Source organism: Cydia fagiglandana, chromosome 9, assembly GCF_963556715.1.
Source record: "Cydia fagiglandana chromosome 9, ilCydFagi1.1, whole genome shotgun sequence".
In the NCBI taxonomy this organism is placed as follows: domain Eukaryota; kingdom Metazoa; phylum Arthropoda; class Insecta; order Lepidoptera; family Tortricidae; genus Cydia; species Cydia fagiglandana.
In genome coordinates, this window is record NC_085940.1 from 14,798,854 (window position 1) to 14,816,687 (window position 17,834).

Below are 17,834 nucleotides of genomic sequence, written 5' to 3' on the forward strand. Positions count from 1 at the left end.
AATATCATTTTTGAAGACCTATCCATAGATACCCCTTACGTATGGGTTTGATGAAAAAAAAAAAATTCAGTTTCAGTTCTATGTATGGGGAACCCTAAAAATTTATTGTTTTTTTCTATTTTTGTATGAAAAACTTAATGCGGTTCACAGAAAACATCTACTTACCAAGTTTCAACAGTATAGTGCTTATAGTTTCGGAAAAAAGTGGCTGTGACATACGGACGGACAGACAGACAGACAGACATGACGAATCTATAAGGGTTCCTTTTTTGCCATTTGGCTACGGAACCCTAAAAACAGCTCTTCTGTAGGTATAACTGATCCGAAATTTGGTAATTTTTTTCCAGCTCCGGCAATTTGGGGCTCCGGCAATTATTTCGCTTTGCAAAAGGGTTCCGTCACCAAAAAAATACGCGAACTGCCTGACCACTGATCTATTGATGTTGGTGGAAAACTTAATTACGCCTGCTAGAAATGTATGAGCAATCATGCATGCTCTCAGGCATATATTTACCATTACGCCATTACTTTTAAGTAGTTGCTATATTTATGTTTTTAGGGTTCCGTACCCAAAGGGTAAAACGGGACCCTATTACTAAGACTTCGCTGTCCGTCCGTCCGTCCGTCCGTCTGTCACCAGGCTGTATCTCACGAACCGTGATAGCTAGACAGTTGAAATTTTCACAGATGATGTATTTCTGTTGCCGCTGTAACAACAAATACTAAAAACAGAATAAAATAAAGATTTAAATGGGGCTCCCATACAACAAACGTGATTTTTGACCAAAGTTAAGCAACGTCGGGAGGGGTCAGTACTTGGATGGGTGACCGTTTTTTTTTGCTTTTTTTTGTTTTTTTTTTGCATTATGATATGGAACCCTTCGTGCGCGAGTCCGACTCGCACTTGCCCGGTTTTTTACAGTACATATTGTGCTACTTTACCGCCCTAGGGCGGGATTAAGGGCAATACGTGCCTATATCAAAAAACCGGGCAAGTGCGAGTCGGGCTCGCGCACGAACAACAAACAAAAAAAGCAAAAAAAAAAAACGGTCACCCATCCAAGTACTGACCACTCCCGACGTTGCTTAACTTTGGTCAAAAATCACGTTTGTTGTATGGGAGCCCCATTTAAATCTTTATTTCATTCTGTTTTTAGTATTTGTTGTTATAGCGGCAACAGAAATACATCATCTGTGAAAATTTCAACTGTCTAGCTATCACGGTTCGTGAGATACAGCCTGGTGACAGACAGACGGACGGACGGACGGACGGACAGCGAAGTCTTAGTAATAGGGTCCCGTTTTACCCTTTGGGTACGGAACCCTAAAAATTATAGGATAATATGAACTGTAACACGTTGTACAATACACGTGCGAAAAGGTAATTCGCAACTCGTGTCGATTTAAAACACTCCCTTCGGTCGTGTTTCAATTGATCGATAAGGCTGGAATTAAGGATTTTTTTCAGTGGTATCCGTCAAAGGGTTAATTCGCCATAATAATTATGCTGTAGCTATTAGAGTTGAGAATTTCCTACACTTTCCTCTACTCAGGGCCCCCCCATATCTGGCGTCTTTCGAGCGTCGGCGTCTACAATTCTATGGCCGACGTCGACGCAACGTCGACGCAGCGTCGACGCAACTGTGCAGCGACGTCATTTTCCATAGCGCTGGACCGACGCCGACAGACGCCGACGCTCGAAAGACGCCAGATGTGGGGGGGCCCTTGGGGGTCGGTTGCACCAAACTGTCTGTCACCGTTTTAGCGTTCGCTAAATTTTATTGTATGGAAAGTTTCATAGTTGCTGCTTGACGTTGATCAGTCTGTTAACTGTGGTTGGTGCAACTGGCCCTATGTCTACTTAACTCTAAACTTTCAGCTAGCTTTTATTAGCTAAGTACCTAGTTGATGTTTAAAAAAAAACACTCGCAATCCTGACAAAACGCTAAAAACCCTGACAATGTCAGGCGTGGCTCACTCCGCGATTTCGTCGCTTTGCTACAGGTAGCTAAAAGTACATCCGTTCGACCCCAATTTTGAGGGTTGCCATAAGCCGCGCGTGGCGCTGTCGCCACCTAGCGGCCATATCTGTACTGATCGTGATAGACGCGTTTTGTTAGAGAGTGAGTCTTCTGTACTACTAGTAATATTATTTATTCTGTGACAATGTCAGGGGAAATCCTGACTGCAACCATAACTGTATAGTTAGGTATGTAGGTACATAGGTACTAATAAATAAAAGCCTTTAATTTAATTTTAATTAAATCATTTAATCATCTAAACATTATTGTCGTTTGTATCGCTTGTATTACAGTTTCATCAACGTCAACTTCACACGAAGTTCTATCGCTTCATAAGCTGCATTAGCTATGTCGATTATTTAAAAAAAATATTTCAGTTAGACCAAGCTAAGTTTGCAGCGATTTTGATAGCACAGATTTAGGGAATGCAAATCGGTCATTTTCGGTTATTTTTTGTATGGAAATAATCGGTTATTAACCGAAACCACTGTTATTTCCATACAAAAAATAACCGATTTGCATTCCCTACACAGATTGTGCAAGTGTTATTTTAAACATAGAAATTTCATAGAAGCTTGACGATTAAAATAACATTTGCCGTCTGGGTTTATCAAAATCGCTGGCAACTTAGCTTGGTGGAACTCTATCTACCTACTTATTTCGAATTTAACTTAAAGCAACTTCAAATGCTTTCATTAAGATAACTGTCCCCTAAGCTCATAGGTAGATACTTAATATTAAATAATAAATATTTACCTATTTACAATTTTTATTTCTAATTTAATAACTAAAATTATGTTTAGCTTGTAAACATATTTCATTTATTATTAGTTACATACATTATTAGCCATATTCAGCTTGCATTGTATTAGTTTAAGAAGTACCTACTACATATTATATTACAATAATATTTTTTATTGTCAGAATGATGATGTCAGAATCAGAATGTAGCTGAAGAGCCCATCAACGTGTACACTACGGCCACTGCTAATATGAGCTCAAAACAAAAATGGCCGTTGTAACTTTGGAACCATAGATTGACGTATCCATCAGCAACATAAAAACTAGTTTGATGTATTCAGAACGTACTTAAATACAAAATGCAGTACGTAGCGGCCCCCTTTTTTAACGTTCAATTTAAATAATCGCACTTATTTAGCAGTGGCGCTAGTGTGCACGTTGATGTGCTCTTAATCCTCAGGAAACCTATCTAAAACCTAAACATATCGCCGTGTGCCTGCTACACTGCCACATCTCAAAAAACCGTTTTTTCGAGAAATCGCGTCTCAAAGTTTTGAGAGTATAGTTCAGGGTGTTTAATAGGATCTTACTCCTTTAGTTTTAGGTCTATGAATTTAAAATTTAGCTTTTTTTACTCGGAATGATATAACCTTCCTTATGACCACGCCACTTTTTAAAAGAAATGTATATTTTTTAAGACACAAGGCCCGAAAGACAGGTATTTAGAGTTGTGGCCGTATTGCAGAAACGTTTTTTAAAGATTTTGAGATGCGGCCAAATTTAAACACAAAATTATTGGATAAAGGTTACCATGCAAATATAAATAAAAACACCAAAATAGTTAAAATCCCTTTATTTTTACCCGACTACGGCAACGCAAAAGGAGGGTTATGATTTTGACCGGTATGTATGTGGGTATGTATGTATGTATGTATGTATGTTCATTTGTTCCCTCATAACTTCTAAAGTACACATTATAATTTGACAAACGATATGTCATTCGAATTATCTTAATCGTCCGCTGGTTATAGGCTATATGAAGTCACAAAAAATGAACAAGGCGTCCTCTAGAGGTCATAAAGTCACGAATGAAAAAAATAAAAATAAGTAATGATTACGTGATGTATATCATTTGAAAGAGCTCAGTTAGCACATTTCAAATATATAAATATTGTTAGCTTTTGCGACCGGCTTTGCTTGCATGCACCCGATGAAACATTAATTTATCGGGTAGGTAATTCGAACTACGAATCTACAAGCGCTCTGGATTCTATCCGCGTATTACCCGACTACGGCGATACAAGAAGGTATTTGCAAAATAAATTTGTTTGGCCGCTATAAACATAGTGTTTTTTTTAATGACCTGCAATATTTTATAACGTGAATAGGTATAGAAGTCCAGATCAGCCAAAATGTATGAAACAGCCGTACAAGAGACGTAGGAAGCTCGCTGTACGCGTTCCAAAGCCGGGCGCCTTCGGCGCCCTCATACTAGAGGAGTCGGGCGTAGCCTGACGTACGTGGCGCGCTGCAAGCAGTCCAAAGCCAGGCGACTTCGACTTTCTCATACTAAAAGTGTCGACATACGTGACACGCTGGACGCTTACCAAATCCGGGCAAATGCATGAAACAGCCGTACAAAAGACGTGCGGGCACGCTGTACGTGTTCCAAAGCCGGGCGCCTTCGGCGCCCTCATACTCAACGCGTCGGGTGTAGCCCGTCGTCGTACGAGGCGCACTGTATGCGTTCAAAGCCGGGCGCCTTGGGCGCTCTTATACTAAAAGAGTCGGGCGTAGCCCGACGTACGAAGCTCGCTGTACGCGTTCCAAAGCCGGGCGCCGAAGGCGCCCTCATACTAAAAGAGTCGGGCGTAGCCCGACGTACGAAGCTCGCTCTACGCGTTCCAAAGCCGGGCGCCTTTGGCGCCCTTATACTAAAAGAGTCAGGCGTAGCCCGACGTAAGTACAAGACACGCTCTACGCGTTCCAAAGCCGGGCGCCTTCGGCGCCCTCATAGTAATAGAGTCGGGCGTAGCCCGACGTAGGAGGCGCACTGTACACGTTCCAAAGCTGGGCGCCGAAAGCGCCTCCATGCCAAAGGATAGCGCAGCCCGATATATGTGGCGCTCTGCGTGTATTTCTGTACTGGGGATGCCCTCGAAAAAGTAATATAAAGTGACTTCGAATAGGTAGTTAGTAACGAAGTCATGACCCCAAAATTAATTAAATAAAAAATAAGTTCAAAAACTAAAACCCGACTACTGCAAATCGCGCTCTAAAAGTATGAAACAAGATAGAATTCTTATCTGAAGTTATCAAACAGGAAATATTATAAATGTTATAATTTTTTTAATAAAAAAATACAACGTAATATGTATAATTTACTACATTATTTATATTTTTACAGAGATTCAGAGGATAGCTGTGGTCGTATGCCACTTTACCTTAAAGTTTATAATCGTGGCATACGACCATGCACGGCGATCCTTTGAATATCTCTGTAAATATATCAAAAATGTAATACATTTTATTACGTTGTATTTTTTTATTAAAAAAATTATAACATTTATAATATTTCCTGTTTGATAACTTCAGATAAGAATTCTATCTTGTTTCATACTTTTTAGAGCGCGATTTGCAGTAGTCGGGTTTTAGTTTTTGAACTTATATCAACTTTGATAGGAACAAGATCACTGTACGCGATAATAATAATATGTGTAACTCAGCTAATTATTATTTTCTAGGACGCAACTCAAAAGCTTCATTTAAAACGTGTGCTTTATAGCCACAACTCAAAAGTGGCTGTATTGCAGGGTATTGTCTGACAATTTATGGTCAAATGCATAAGGCCACTTGTGAGAAAAAGGCTCTTAAAGACCTTTTTTGCTATGGCTCTCGAAATAAGGTCGTAAATTGAACAATTTTGAATACGAATCTGCAATAATCCAGAAAATCAAAAATTTTGAATTGTGGCAGTATAGCAGGCACACGGCGATATAGTGGACGGAAAATTGATTCTTAATTTGTACCTACATTAATATAAAAACTTATCGACTATAGACATAAATAAATAGTTGATGAGCAAATTAGTTTAAACCTAATAAGGCCTGTGCACACCGCATGCGTGTGCGTAGATGTGCACAAGCGCGTTGTAGTATACAGATCTCTATGAGAGAAGGCACACCACTTGCGTGACATGCGTGCGCGCCACCAACATTTTCAAGTCTACGCACACACAGCTTAGTGCTCTGGCCTTGTAGTTAGATTGACTTAAAAAGTTACCTACTTATTGTCCAATTAAATAGATCTAAGGGGTTTTAACCATAGCTAGCATACGCTAATACTAACAAATATCAATAGTATTGTTCTGTCATAGTTATATTAATGTGACTATGTTGCAGTGGCGGCGCGTCCATAAAAGCCGATTCCCACCGGCTTGCCTGTTTTTGGACGTTTGAGCAGGGTTGTAAAGGAAATATGTGAGCCAAATTAGCCCCGGCCTGCCTATGGATATGTTTGACGCGCCGCCACTGCTATGTTAAAAACACTGATACATTACATTACATGCGTAGAGATGCGTAGGTATATGAGAGAGCTCAATAGGTTCAGGGTTGTCCAAAAATATGTTAACAAACAATTATTACAATATTTTTTGTACGTACATGAATCATACCCGTGTATTGGAAAAGTAAAACCCAATGTGGATTACCTCTTACATTTTTAAAGCAAAATATGAGACGCAAATACACATTGGACAAAGACATAGACTAGGGATCCTCTAGATCGAGTTTAGAGCAATTATTTAATGACGTAGCACGAGTAGTTAAATCTATGAAACGTGGGAAATCTGCCGGACATGACGGGCTCAGTATCGAACACATTGTCTATGCTAGTGAAGAAATATACAGGGTGCTTTCTATATTGTTTAATCTATGTTTAAGACACAGCTGCCTTCCTTCTAGTTTAATGAAAACGGTGGTAGTTCCTATACCCAAAAACCGAACGGGTGACCTGTCAAATTTGAATAATTATAGGCCTATTTCTTTAGGTACTGTAGTTAGTAAAATTTTAGAGAGACTTTTGCAACCCGAACTGATGCGGAATGTGGTAATAGACGATGCGCAGTTTGGTTTCCGACAAGGTGTTTCAACTGATTCGGCCATACTGTGTCTAAAAAACACAGTAAATTACTATTTGCAAAGAGAAACGTCCATCTACGCCTGCTTTCTGGATTTGAGCCGCGCCTTTGACCTTGTCAACTACAAAGTGCTGTGGAACAAATTGCTGAGGGCGGGCGTGTCGCACAGTATGGTCGACCTGCTCAAATTTTGGTATGGAAACCAAACGAATAGCGTTAGATGGGGCGACTCACAATCTAGTGAATACAGACTAGAATGTGGAGTCCGTCAAGGGGGGCTAACCTCGCCGGACCTTTTTAATATTTATATTAACGATCTGATCGATGAACTGAGGGGGACTCGTGTCGGCTGTCATATTGATGGCGTCTGTTTTAATAACTTAAGTTATGCGGATGACATGGTTCTCCTCAGTCCATCGATCAGTGCCCTACGCGAGCTCTTAGCGGTTTGCCAGAACTTTGCCTTAACAAATGGCATGAAATACAATACCGCTAAGACCGAGATGGTAATTTTTAGATGTGGAAAGGGTCCGGAGAGAGTGCCACCGGTATTTCTAAATGGTGAATCCAAGGGCCCAACCTTTTCTGTTCTCTTTCACGACGCAGCAACTAGTATCATTTCTCTCACCTCGCTCTTTTAAAATGCCGTTTGTCAAAAAAGGACAACCATACTGTTGACAAGGCGGACTTCAAATCAAGTGTTGCCTTTCTTGATGCGCCCACCCTGTGTATGTGTGCGTAAAAGCGTATATGTGTGCTCTTTTAGGGATGTGAAAAGTCGATTTTAATCATGTTATATATCGATAAACGCTACACAGCGGAACGAAATAGCGATTAATTGAAGCTTCAATATCTTCGTTAAACATAAACATTATTGAAATGCTAATGGATAATGAATATATTATAATATAATAATATAATTCAATTATTGCGGAACACCTATTTTAGGAGGTATTTATGTATTTTAATTAAATATCTGAACTTTCCCTTGGTTCCCTGCTGGGGCGTGACTATAAAATTGTGATCTGATAACCACAATAAAGAATAAAAGCGTTTTTGGTCATTTTAGGTATCGTTAAGCCTTTGAAGTAAAATTAAAATTGCAAGAAATGTCGATAGTTTATCGATATGACTTTATCGACATGGCTACAGCAACGTGGGCCACATTGTTAATCGTACACTAAACAAAAGTGGCAACAGTGACAGCTCGCTGAGACACCGTCTATATTATATATTATGTCTATGGGTGAATCAGTTCGGGTTGTAAAACAGTTCAAGTATTTAGGACATATACTATCCTATAACATGCAGGACGACCTCGACATGGAGCGTGAACGAAGGGCCCTGGCAATACGTAGCAATATGCTGGCGCGTAGGTTCGCTAAGTGCTCTAAGGAAGTTAAGCTTGTGCTATTTCGGGCATATTGCCAAAGTTTTTATACTTGCCAACTATGGGCAAAATATACACGAAAAGCCTACAACATCCTTAGAGTACAGTACAATGACGCTTTGCGAATTCTCACCAAACAACCACGGTTTTGTAGTGCGTCAGCGATGTTTGTTGAAGCCAGGGTACCTGACTTCTTTGCCATTATTAGAAATCGAATAGCGTCGTTCTGGAACAGGGTACGCATTTCTAATAATAGGCTAATTACGACTGTAAATGAAAATATTTACCAAAATGTGTTTTTCCGGCATTGGTTGTCCGCGCATCAGCAACCGAACCGAAAGTAGTTTTTTTTAGTTATTTTTTTTAGTAGTTATTTATTTTTACATTTCTTTCCTTTTATTTTTAAATTTATTGTATTTTAATTTTAAAATTATGTAATGGGTCTATTGCCTGAATAAAAGAAACATTCATTCATTATTTCATGCAACCGATGATGCCAAAAATGCGGAGGTGCGCGGGACGAGGTGAGCGAAGTCCCGTGCCGTGATTGGTCCGTTCAAAGACACGGACGTCACACAAAGACACTTTCGACTCGGACATGGAGTACCGTATACCGTATGCGTGGCAGAGGGGGTAGCGTGACTATGCTCAGTCTGGAGGATGTATTGTCTGTGGACAAAGATCTTGGACAAGTAGAATACCACCCTACGTCCTAAGTAGAGTAGGTCTTTCCAATCAAGATATACTTAGGTAGTATACAACAATCATTATTTGTCTCCGTATTTGTGGACAAATTGTTTAGTAACAAATTCAATTATTTCGGTTTATAATGTTATGGGTTTTATTACCATTAACTATTGATTGTCAATAGGTTGTGCACTTAAATTAAATTGCAGCACTCCGGCTTCGAATACATTTCCGTTTTTAAGTTATTAAATAAAAAATAACATAATTCTTTTCAAAAAGTCAAATTATAGGTAATGAAAATTTTAGTGGTTTTCGAAATACCTGCTTTACATTCGAACCATCGACAAAGACTGTTGAAAATAATACATTTGTTACATGCATAGTTATAATAATAATATAAATTAATTAAAATGTCTAGCTACTTATTTATAAGACAAATTAAAAATTAACATTAATCACATTAAATATCCACAGGCTAAGTTTACGTAAGAGTACCTACTTATCATGGGTATTTTAAACCCAACAGTAAAATGACTCCGGTTGCTATTTTACTATTTTCATTCATATTCTATTATTATGCATTCAAGTAGTCATTTAGTCATTAGTTCCACAGTCATTGATAAAATATCGATGAGGTCAATTGGGCATATTTAACAAACAAATAGATGTAGAGTCTTTCTTCATCTACCCTCTGGCGGCCCACCATACAAGGAAAATTGGCAATCGAATTTGAATCAACGGTATTAGAAAATAGAGTTGAATTTGTTTTGTTTTGAAATCGAACGAAACGAAATATAAGAAACTATTCCATTTCATTAAGATTTAAATTTCATTGGAGGTAATTTGTACTAGTATTAGGACATTGAACCCCAAGAGGCTACACTAAGACTGCTAATTTCAAGGTATATGGTAGGTAATACTTTGTCACAGGCAAGTCGGCGCAGATTTAACGTAGACGTCTAGTACGTAGGTTGCCCTGAAAGTTTCGGGAATTGCATACTTAGGAACGTATATTTGACATGTGTTATACCTGCCACTTAGAAAAAAAAAACAATGTTCTATTTTCAATTGTTTTTTAAAGTCGTTGAGTCGCTGGTGAAAATGGAGCTGTCCCGCGAAAGTTTTAGAGCAATGATTTATTATGACTTTAAAAGTGGATTAACACAACAACAATGTGGAGACCGATTGACTATTGCTTTTAGTAGTGAAGCACCTTCGAAGACGACAATATACAGGTGGTATTCGGAATTTCAACGTGGCCGTGTGTCTCTTGCGGATGACGTACGTGAGGGTCGACCGAAAACTGCCGTTACCGATCAAAACATCGATGTTGTTCGCCAACTGATAAAAGAAGATAGGCATGTTACATATCGGGAAATTCAGGAGACTTTAGGCATTGGAATGAGTCAGGTACAAGTTATTTTACAGCAAGAGTTGGGCGTGCGGAAGTTGTTTTCCCGGTGGATTCCTCACTTGTTATCTGACGACCAGAAAACGGTCCGTGTCAATTGGTGCCACAAAACCCTAAAAAGATTTAATGGAGGAAGCTCAACTGCCGTTTTTAGTATTGTGTCAGGTGACGAGTCATGGATTTACGCATATGAGCCTGAATCCAAAAACCAATCTCGAGTATGGGTTTACGAAGACGAGCCGAAGCCAACAAAAGTTGTTCGTTCTCGCAGCACGATCAAAAAAATGGTAGCCACGTTTGTCTCCAAATCGGGTCACGTGGCGACTATTGCTCTTGAAGATCGAAGAACTGCCAATGCCGATTGGTATATAGGCGTTTGTTTACCGATTGTTTTTGCTGAACTGCGAAAAAATAACCCTAACCGCCGTATTATACTACACCATGATAATGCCAGCCCTCATACTGCTCAGAAAACAAACGACTATCTGAAGGGCGAAAAAGTCGAATTACTGGACCATCCTCCGTACAGCCCCGACCTAAGTCCCAACGATTTTTTTACTTTCCCGAAAATAAAGAATCGGTTGCGTGGTCAGCGTTTTCAGACCGCGGAAGAAGCAGTCCACGCTTATAAAATGGCCATTTCGTCAACCCCCAGTTCAGAGTTCAATAACTGTTTTGAAAACTGGTTTCAGAGAATGAAAAAGTGCATTAAACACAAAGGAGAATACTTTGAAAAACAATAAAAGTACTTTTATTTCATTTAAACGCGTATTTTTTCCAATTCCCGAAACTTTCAGGGCAACCTACGTAACATAGACCTCTACTCGACCTTATTGGCCATAATATTATTAAGATCGTAGGTATATACTTTTTCTGTAATTGGTCGCATCGATATGTTTACCTTTGACTGTAGATACGTTGTACGTGTTTTAAACGTTTTCCCAACCAAGGGACACTTCGGTTATTTTTCACCATAAAGTAAAACACAAAATTCTGATATTTATTTGCATTGGCTCGGCACTCTTGGCAGTCGTCATGGTTAAGAGAATTATTACTTAAAATGGACCACTGATTTAAATTTTCAAATGATTTAACATATTAGTAACATGATTTATGAAGCAACCATCTACAAGAATAAAATCCACACTCTGATGATTTTCATTAAACCGGATTTGTAATTCGTTGACTGGACATTGCTTTCTTAATTAAATTCACCAAAAGTCGTACTGACTTCACACATTTCATCGAGTTTGATTGAAAATATACGTTCAGCTCGATACGAGCCAGTTTAACACTTCCTAGCTATATCAGATTCTCTTTAAGGATAGAAGTTCTGGAGCGCATCAGAGTATATGGAATTATACGTGTCTCGCAAAACGTAAACGCTGTCGTTAGGTTTCCCATTGAAAACGTATTGACCTTTAAGATTAGTGACTTTAGAATTAGTAGCTGCCGGTTTAGGCTTGGGCTTGGAGTAGGAAGGCAAGTTATTGTAGCTAGGCCTCTGCATTGGCTGCATCATCGGCTGCCCACCGTAGCCGAACGGATCCATTTGAGGCATCGGAGGCATTTGTGGTACCTGGGGCATTTGAGGATACCCACCATTACTGCCCCATTGGTATACGCCTGTAGGTTTCCCGTTTGACACGAAGTCTAAAGGCAAGTTTATGAACGGATCCACTTGAGGCACACTTTGAGGCATCGGTGGTCCCATAGGAGGGCCTAGGTTAGGAGGCTGGGAAACGTAACCGAGACCGGGTACGAACATGTACGGAGTCGGAGGCAGTCTGATGTAGAAAATGGGGGAGTTGTCGTATTGCAGTGTATTTAAGTTATCATTTTGATAACTGTCCCCGTTGCCGTTCTTCTTCTTATTCTGCTGTCGGCGTCTTGAAGGGATGGTTCTAGACAAATCGTCATCATCGAAATGGTCGTCGTTCACGGCAAACGTGACGTCATCGTCATCGTCTTCGTTATAATCTAAACCTGATGCCAGAAAGGATGGGAAGTAACCAAAGAGATTCAACGCTTTGTTTCTCCTGTTTGTGGGTGGTGCAGGCGATGCCGTAGTGCCATCTTCTTTGTATTCTTCTGTGAGTTTGCTCTGGCGGCCGCTCGTTGCTTCTGGCAGCGCGGCCGCTCGCGATCTTCTAGAAGATGGTGCGGCCTGACTGCGCACAACCAAACCAATCAGCATGCACGCGACGATCAGGTCCCTCGAGTACTTCATGTTTAATCTGAAACAATAAAACAGTAACTTAATAGGATGAAACAAACATTAATTTTCTTTCACATTGTAAAATAACTTTGGCTGTTTGCTAATGAGCGTGGATAGTAATAAATCTCGCAGACCGAAAAGTAAAAATGTGAGAATCAGTAACATGTGTAAATTGTGTAATGCATAGCAATTATTTACACGGGCCAAATTCGACATGTACAACTGTCAGATTAGAATAGAATAGAATAGAATTTTTTATTGCGAAACCATGGTACATTTTGTTGTTACAGTAAAAGGTTGTGATAACACATGGCACCCTGTTAGGGCATTGCAAATAAAATCTTACATCTAGGTAGTTTATAAGATTTCGCATCCACGTCAAATCAACAGTTGATTTTATCGCATACTGAGTGTTGATTCCATCAACGGTGGATAATATCATTTGGTACAACCAAAACTCAACTCTAAACTAAGAGTGGTTCGGTTTGGTTTGCTTGTCACCCTAACTGTGGATTGTTAATGTCAAATTTTGACATTGTACGTATTCGAGAACTTATGATTTTTCCCACATCAACGGGAGATCAACACGATACGTCAAACGTCGCTTGTCGAATAGGGGTCAAGGTCTTAAACTTTTTCTCTGCTTAGTACGAGTGGATAAGTGATTAAAATTAGAGATATTGTAAGTTTTATTATTCATTTGTTAAAATGTGTATGTTTAAAAAGCTACCTTTCATATTATTCTTATTTTAGATTTAGAGGATAGTGGATGACCGCGTCTCATTAAAGAAAATGTGTTTACTCAATTTGATGTATGATGAGTTGATGACCTATGTATATTAATCACAGTTAGGGGCTGTCCATTACCCCCCCCCCCCCCCCAAAATCTTCCAAAAATGACCGCGAAATGACTTCGAATGACCCCGTTTCCTCCCACATCATGCTACCATCATCCGATGTCCGGACCCCCCCGCCCCTAATTTGAAATGACGTAATTTGTGAATAGCCCCTTATGCCTCTTCGTTTAACTGTTTTCGATTTTTCTATTACTTAATATAAATGTTAAAAAGTTCCAATCTTGTTTGTCATTCGTTTTCCGTTACTACTCCCGTGAATCGGTCCACTTTCCTCTTAACACGCAATTGCAACATGTCAAAGTGATCAAAATCCCTTCCAAAACACGAAACCCACATAATATCACAAAATCAAAGTACGCTCCTCCTCCCCCTCAATTTTTTTTTAAATTTTTGACACGTGTAATTTTATTAACTCATCTCCAAGTAAAAATGAGCCCATGTAAAACCACTTAACGATACCTATACTGTTAAACCTCAATTAATATATTCACTTCATCAAACTGTCTCCCGTACTTGGATCATCACCGATATACCTAGTCTTTACATATATGTATTATTTATATGAAAAATAAAAAACTTGGAAAAAATACCTTATCCTCTACAAAACTGAGTCTATATTGGCGTAATTAAAGTATCAAGAATCGATATTTAGATGTAATCTTTTGGAGTAAGTCGTCTTGTAAGTAATAAACTCGAGCTGTCGTAATCATTTGTCATTCTCATCGTATTCAGTAACGGTCATTAACAAGTAAACACGTTTCGATCTTATGTCATTGGGATAAGATGAAAATGTGTATAGATATTTACGATCCTTATTTAGTATTCAGCGAGAAAAGCAACACGTCAAGTTATTCGCCAGTGACGCATCCATTTTCTTGGAGATTGGACATGAAATGGTTTTGCACCGTTAAAACAATCAGTGTTTTGATCGATTGCATACAGATACACAATAATCTAAATAATGAGATTTGCTTGTTTTGACTTGCTTACACGGTTGACTAAAATTGGAATAAGATTGAATAGACATAGGGCCCGATTCGGATTATGAAATAGACATCTATTAGACATCTTTTAGACATCACCAAGATACGATAACGATATGTTTAAGATCTAACCTGTCAAATTTGATATTTGCGCGATTCTGGAGATACTCTTGAACGATTTCCACAGGATATGACTTAGAGACCTAATTCACATCTAATAGATATCTTACTCTATCTAACGTAAAAGTGACATTAGTTGCCCGAATTGCGCTGCAAAAGAGAACTAGTTAATATCTAAACTATAACGTATCTAGAATGGACCTAGAACGTGTCGTCTCTTGTGAATATCTTGAAGTTCGAATACGACAGATGTTCTCTTTTTGTCGTGGCATCTTGTTATGCCATCAATAAAAGTGAGATAGGCAATTGAAACTATTTAAGACTACAATGTATTTTATAGATAGCATAAAATTATGCCTCTAGCCTTATCGACCAATAAAATCGGTTTAGAGAAACATTAATTGTATGGTGTGAATATGTACTACAAAAATACTTTTATAGGTACATATTAATAAAGAACCTGCTTGTAAAACATGCTCGCAGCGAGAATCATACTCATCTATTTACTCGTACAATGAAACTTTCTTAAACGATTATGTCCTAAAATGTATTCAATACAGAGCAGTCATTAGGGATACTAAATAAAGCAATTTGAACCATTAACCAACTAAATACTTAGACGTTTTATAACAGCCCTTTGGATTATTTTATGGTTATCAATAAAGTTGTAATGGTAGTGAATGATTTTAGAACACTGCAAATAAATGTGTTCGAAATAAAAATGTCTTGTTACAAAGTATGAAGTTCAGCTAATTTTGGGAGAAGCTGGGTAACGAAAAGCATTAAAACCTTGTAAAAAAAACGATTCTGTTGACAGTAAGTTTTAAAATTTAAAATTAATAACAAACATTAAAAAGTTCCATAAAAGTCTGAAATCTGACTATCAAATAGTTACACGGTTATCTCAATACTCTAGTAAAAAATGTAATAACAACATGTACTTTAAATAAAACATGTTAAATAAATTACATATTAAAAAATCAAACGGAGAGTGATTTTGCTATCATATTATACATTGATTTCAAGTTAACCCAAAGTTTACAGGATTTATTACTACATATTTATAACACATATTGGTTTAATATGTACCTATGTATTAAAATTATTTATGTAAACACTTTATTGTAGGTACTTAAAAAACGGTTTAATTAATAATGATCAAACAACCATATATTTGTTGAACAATTTTGCACTTCATGCAAAATCTGCATATCGTCAGGTGACAAGCAAAACTCACTAATTACTACCACGAGTTAATAGCCATAGTGAACCATAATACCTAAATAAGGTTGATTTTTGTTTAATATTTTTTAGTAATTAGTGAGTTTTGCTTGTCACCTGACGATATTTTTTAATAACGTACCTACAAAGCGGACTTACCTTATGTGAACGCTCAATACAGTTAGTAAACGTCAGTTATATTTAAAATTGTCACAATTATTAAACTCGCATTTCAGTACTACAGACGTTTTAGACAGCCATTCGTCTTCACTAGTATATGTCCACCATTAAATATTTACTATATAAAAATGTATCTAAATACTTAAATAGAATATTCGTTCTCTGATAAGCTCAGTAATCGACCACTGAGTAAATGTGCTTCACTGTACCCCAATCCGAACAGAGTGGGAGCTAGTACCTAACTGACATCGTAGAGCCGACACAAACATTTAAGAACACAAAAACTATTTTTAAAAATCGACAAGATCTGATCGCCTCGCTCATTGCATTATTAATTAAACAGTGTTATTAACCTTTTAATAACGATTAATATTAAGACAAAACAGGAGCTGAGTTTTAAATATTTTAGGTAAATATACCTGTCTCGCTAACGGAAGCGGCTCCTAAAAATAGTGCGATAAGGACAAGGCGAAAAATTCTGCGTAAAAATCTCAAAAATCGAGGTTTCGTACTAGACTGTTTCCTCCTCCAAAACTTAACCAATCCTAACCAAACTTGGAAATCTAAATGATTATAAAATTAGCTGTGTCGGACCGTTTTGCTTTTTTGGCTAATTGATATCAGTTTTGAATACCACGCCTCTCATTGCGGCATAGTCAATTAGGCCATTTTGGCCATTTTTGAAGGGCTCTAGCGCCTTAAAAAACAAAAATATCAAAAAAAGCAAACGGTCCAACACAGATATTGGCAATATTAATCTGTGTTGAAAAAATCATTGCTCTAGCAACAAAACCCACGGAGGAAACAGTCGAGTACGTTTGTATCGAGTAATTACCACTCCTGTTGGCTCTTAAGAGCACTGTAGGTAATGTCAATTAGCTTGTCATAAAATCCATCGGGTTAAATGAGGGCGTGAAGAGAACAAGACCGACAGCTCCTATTACCCGTGGTACCTATATACAAGTACTGTGGTCTCACAAGGCCGGTTGTTACCCTGGAACCAGATTATTGATCAAGTTTTGAGCTAGGCATATATAGGGCACGAGCTTTTAGACCTGTTTAAGTGTTTATATGCATGTATGCATTTAACAAGAAAAGTTTTAATTCGAGTCAAGGGCGATGTGCTTTTGACGATTATGACTTTTTATCTACTAAGCTAGACGAGATTATCATTAATTATTAATTAATGATTTCAGAGCATAAGTCGACAAACGTAGTCCCCATTTTTTCTCACATTATGAAAAAAAAAATACACAATTTATACTGTACTAACCGTAACTAAGGGGCTATTCATAAATTACGTCATTTCAAATTAGGGGGGGGGGGTCTGGACATCGGATGACGGTAGCATGAAGTAGGAGGAAATGGGGTCATTTGAAGCATGATTTTTGAATGATTATAGGGGGTGGGGGGTCATTTATGGACAGCCCCTAATTTATGTTCCATCTTTTTACTATTTTCTATTTATTATAAGAGTTAGGAGCGAAAAACACATTCCATACAAGTTTTAAAGTTTCTAACTCTCAAAACATAACTGATAATAATTAAATGCAACCATGCAACTTTTTCAGTATGATACAAATTAACTACAACTAGTAAACTCTTTGCAAAGAGGAAAATGGAAGACCGCGCGCGCCATGTTGCTCGCTTACTCACGGAAACGTAGTCCCCATTTTCCTCTCTAAATAATGCCATTTATGATTATAAATTTAATGGCTTTAACACGTACATGATCGATATAATGAGTTAAAATTGTTGTGTTCAAAAATAACTTCACGTGCATTTTGTGGTTAATATCGTATAATATATAATAATATTGTAGGATCGTTAACATACGCTTATATCATGTTATTTCTTTTTTGCTTCG

The 17,834-nt window shown here is 38.0% G+C and overlaps 1 protein-coding gene across 1 annotated transcript in view; it reads right to left on the bottom strand.

Moving 5' to 3' along the window:
- Positions 1-11,213: 11,213 nt before the first annotated feature.
- LOC134667444 (uncharacterized) overlaps positions 11,214-17,834 on the bottom strand; it is a 49,424-nt gene continuing 42,803 nt past the window's right edge. The window contains exon 2 of the mRNA XM_063524853.1: positions 11,214-12,625. Coding sequence (XP_063380923.1) covers positions 11,707-12,618 — 912 coding nt within the window. The 5' untranslated portion in view covers positions 12,619-12,625 and the 3' untranslated portion in view covers positions 11,214-11,706. The remainder of the gene's footprint in view (positions 12,626-17,834) is intronic.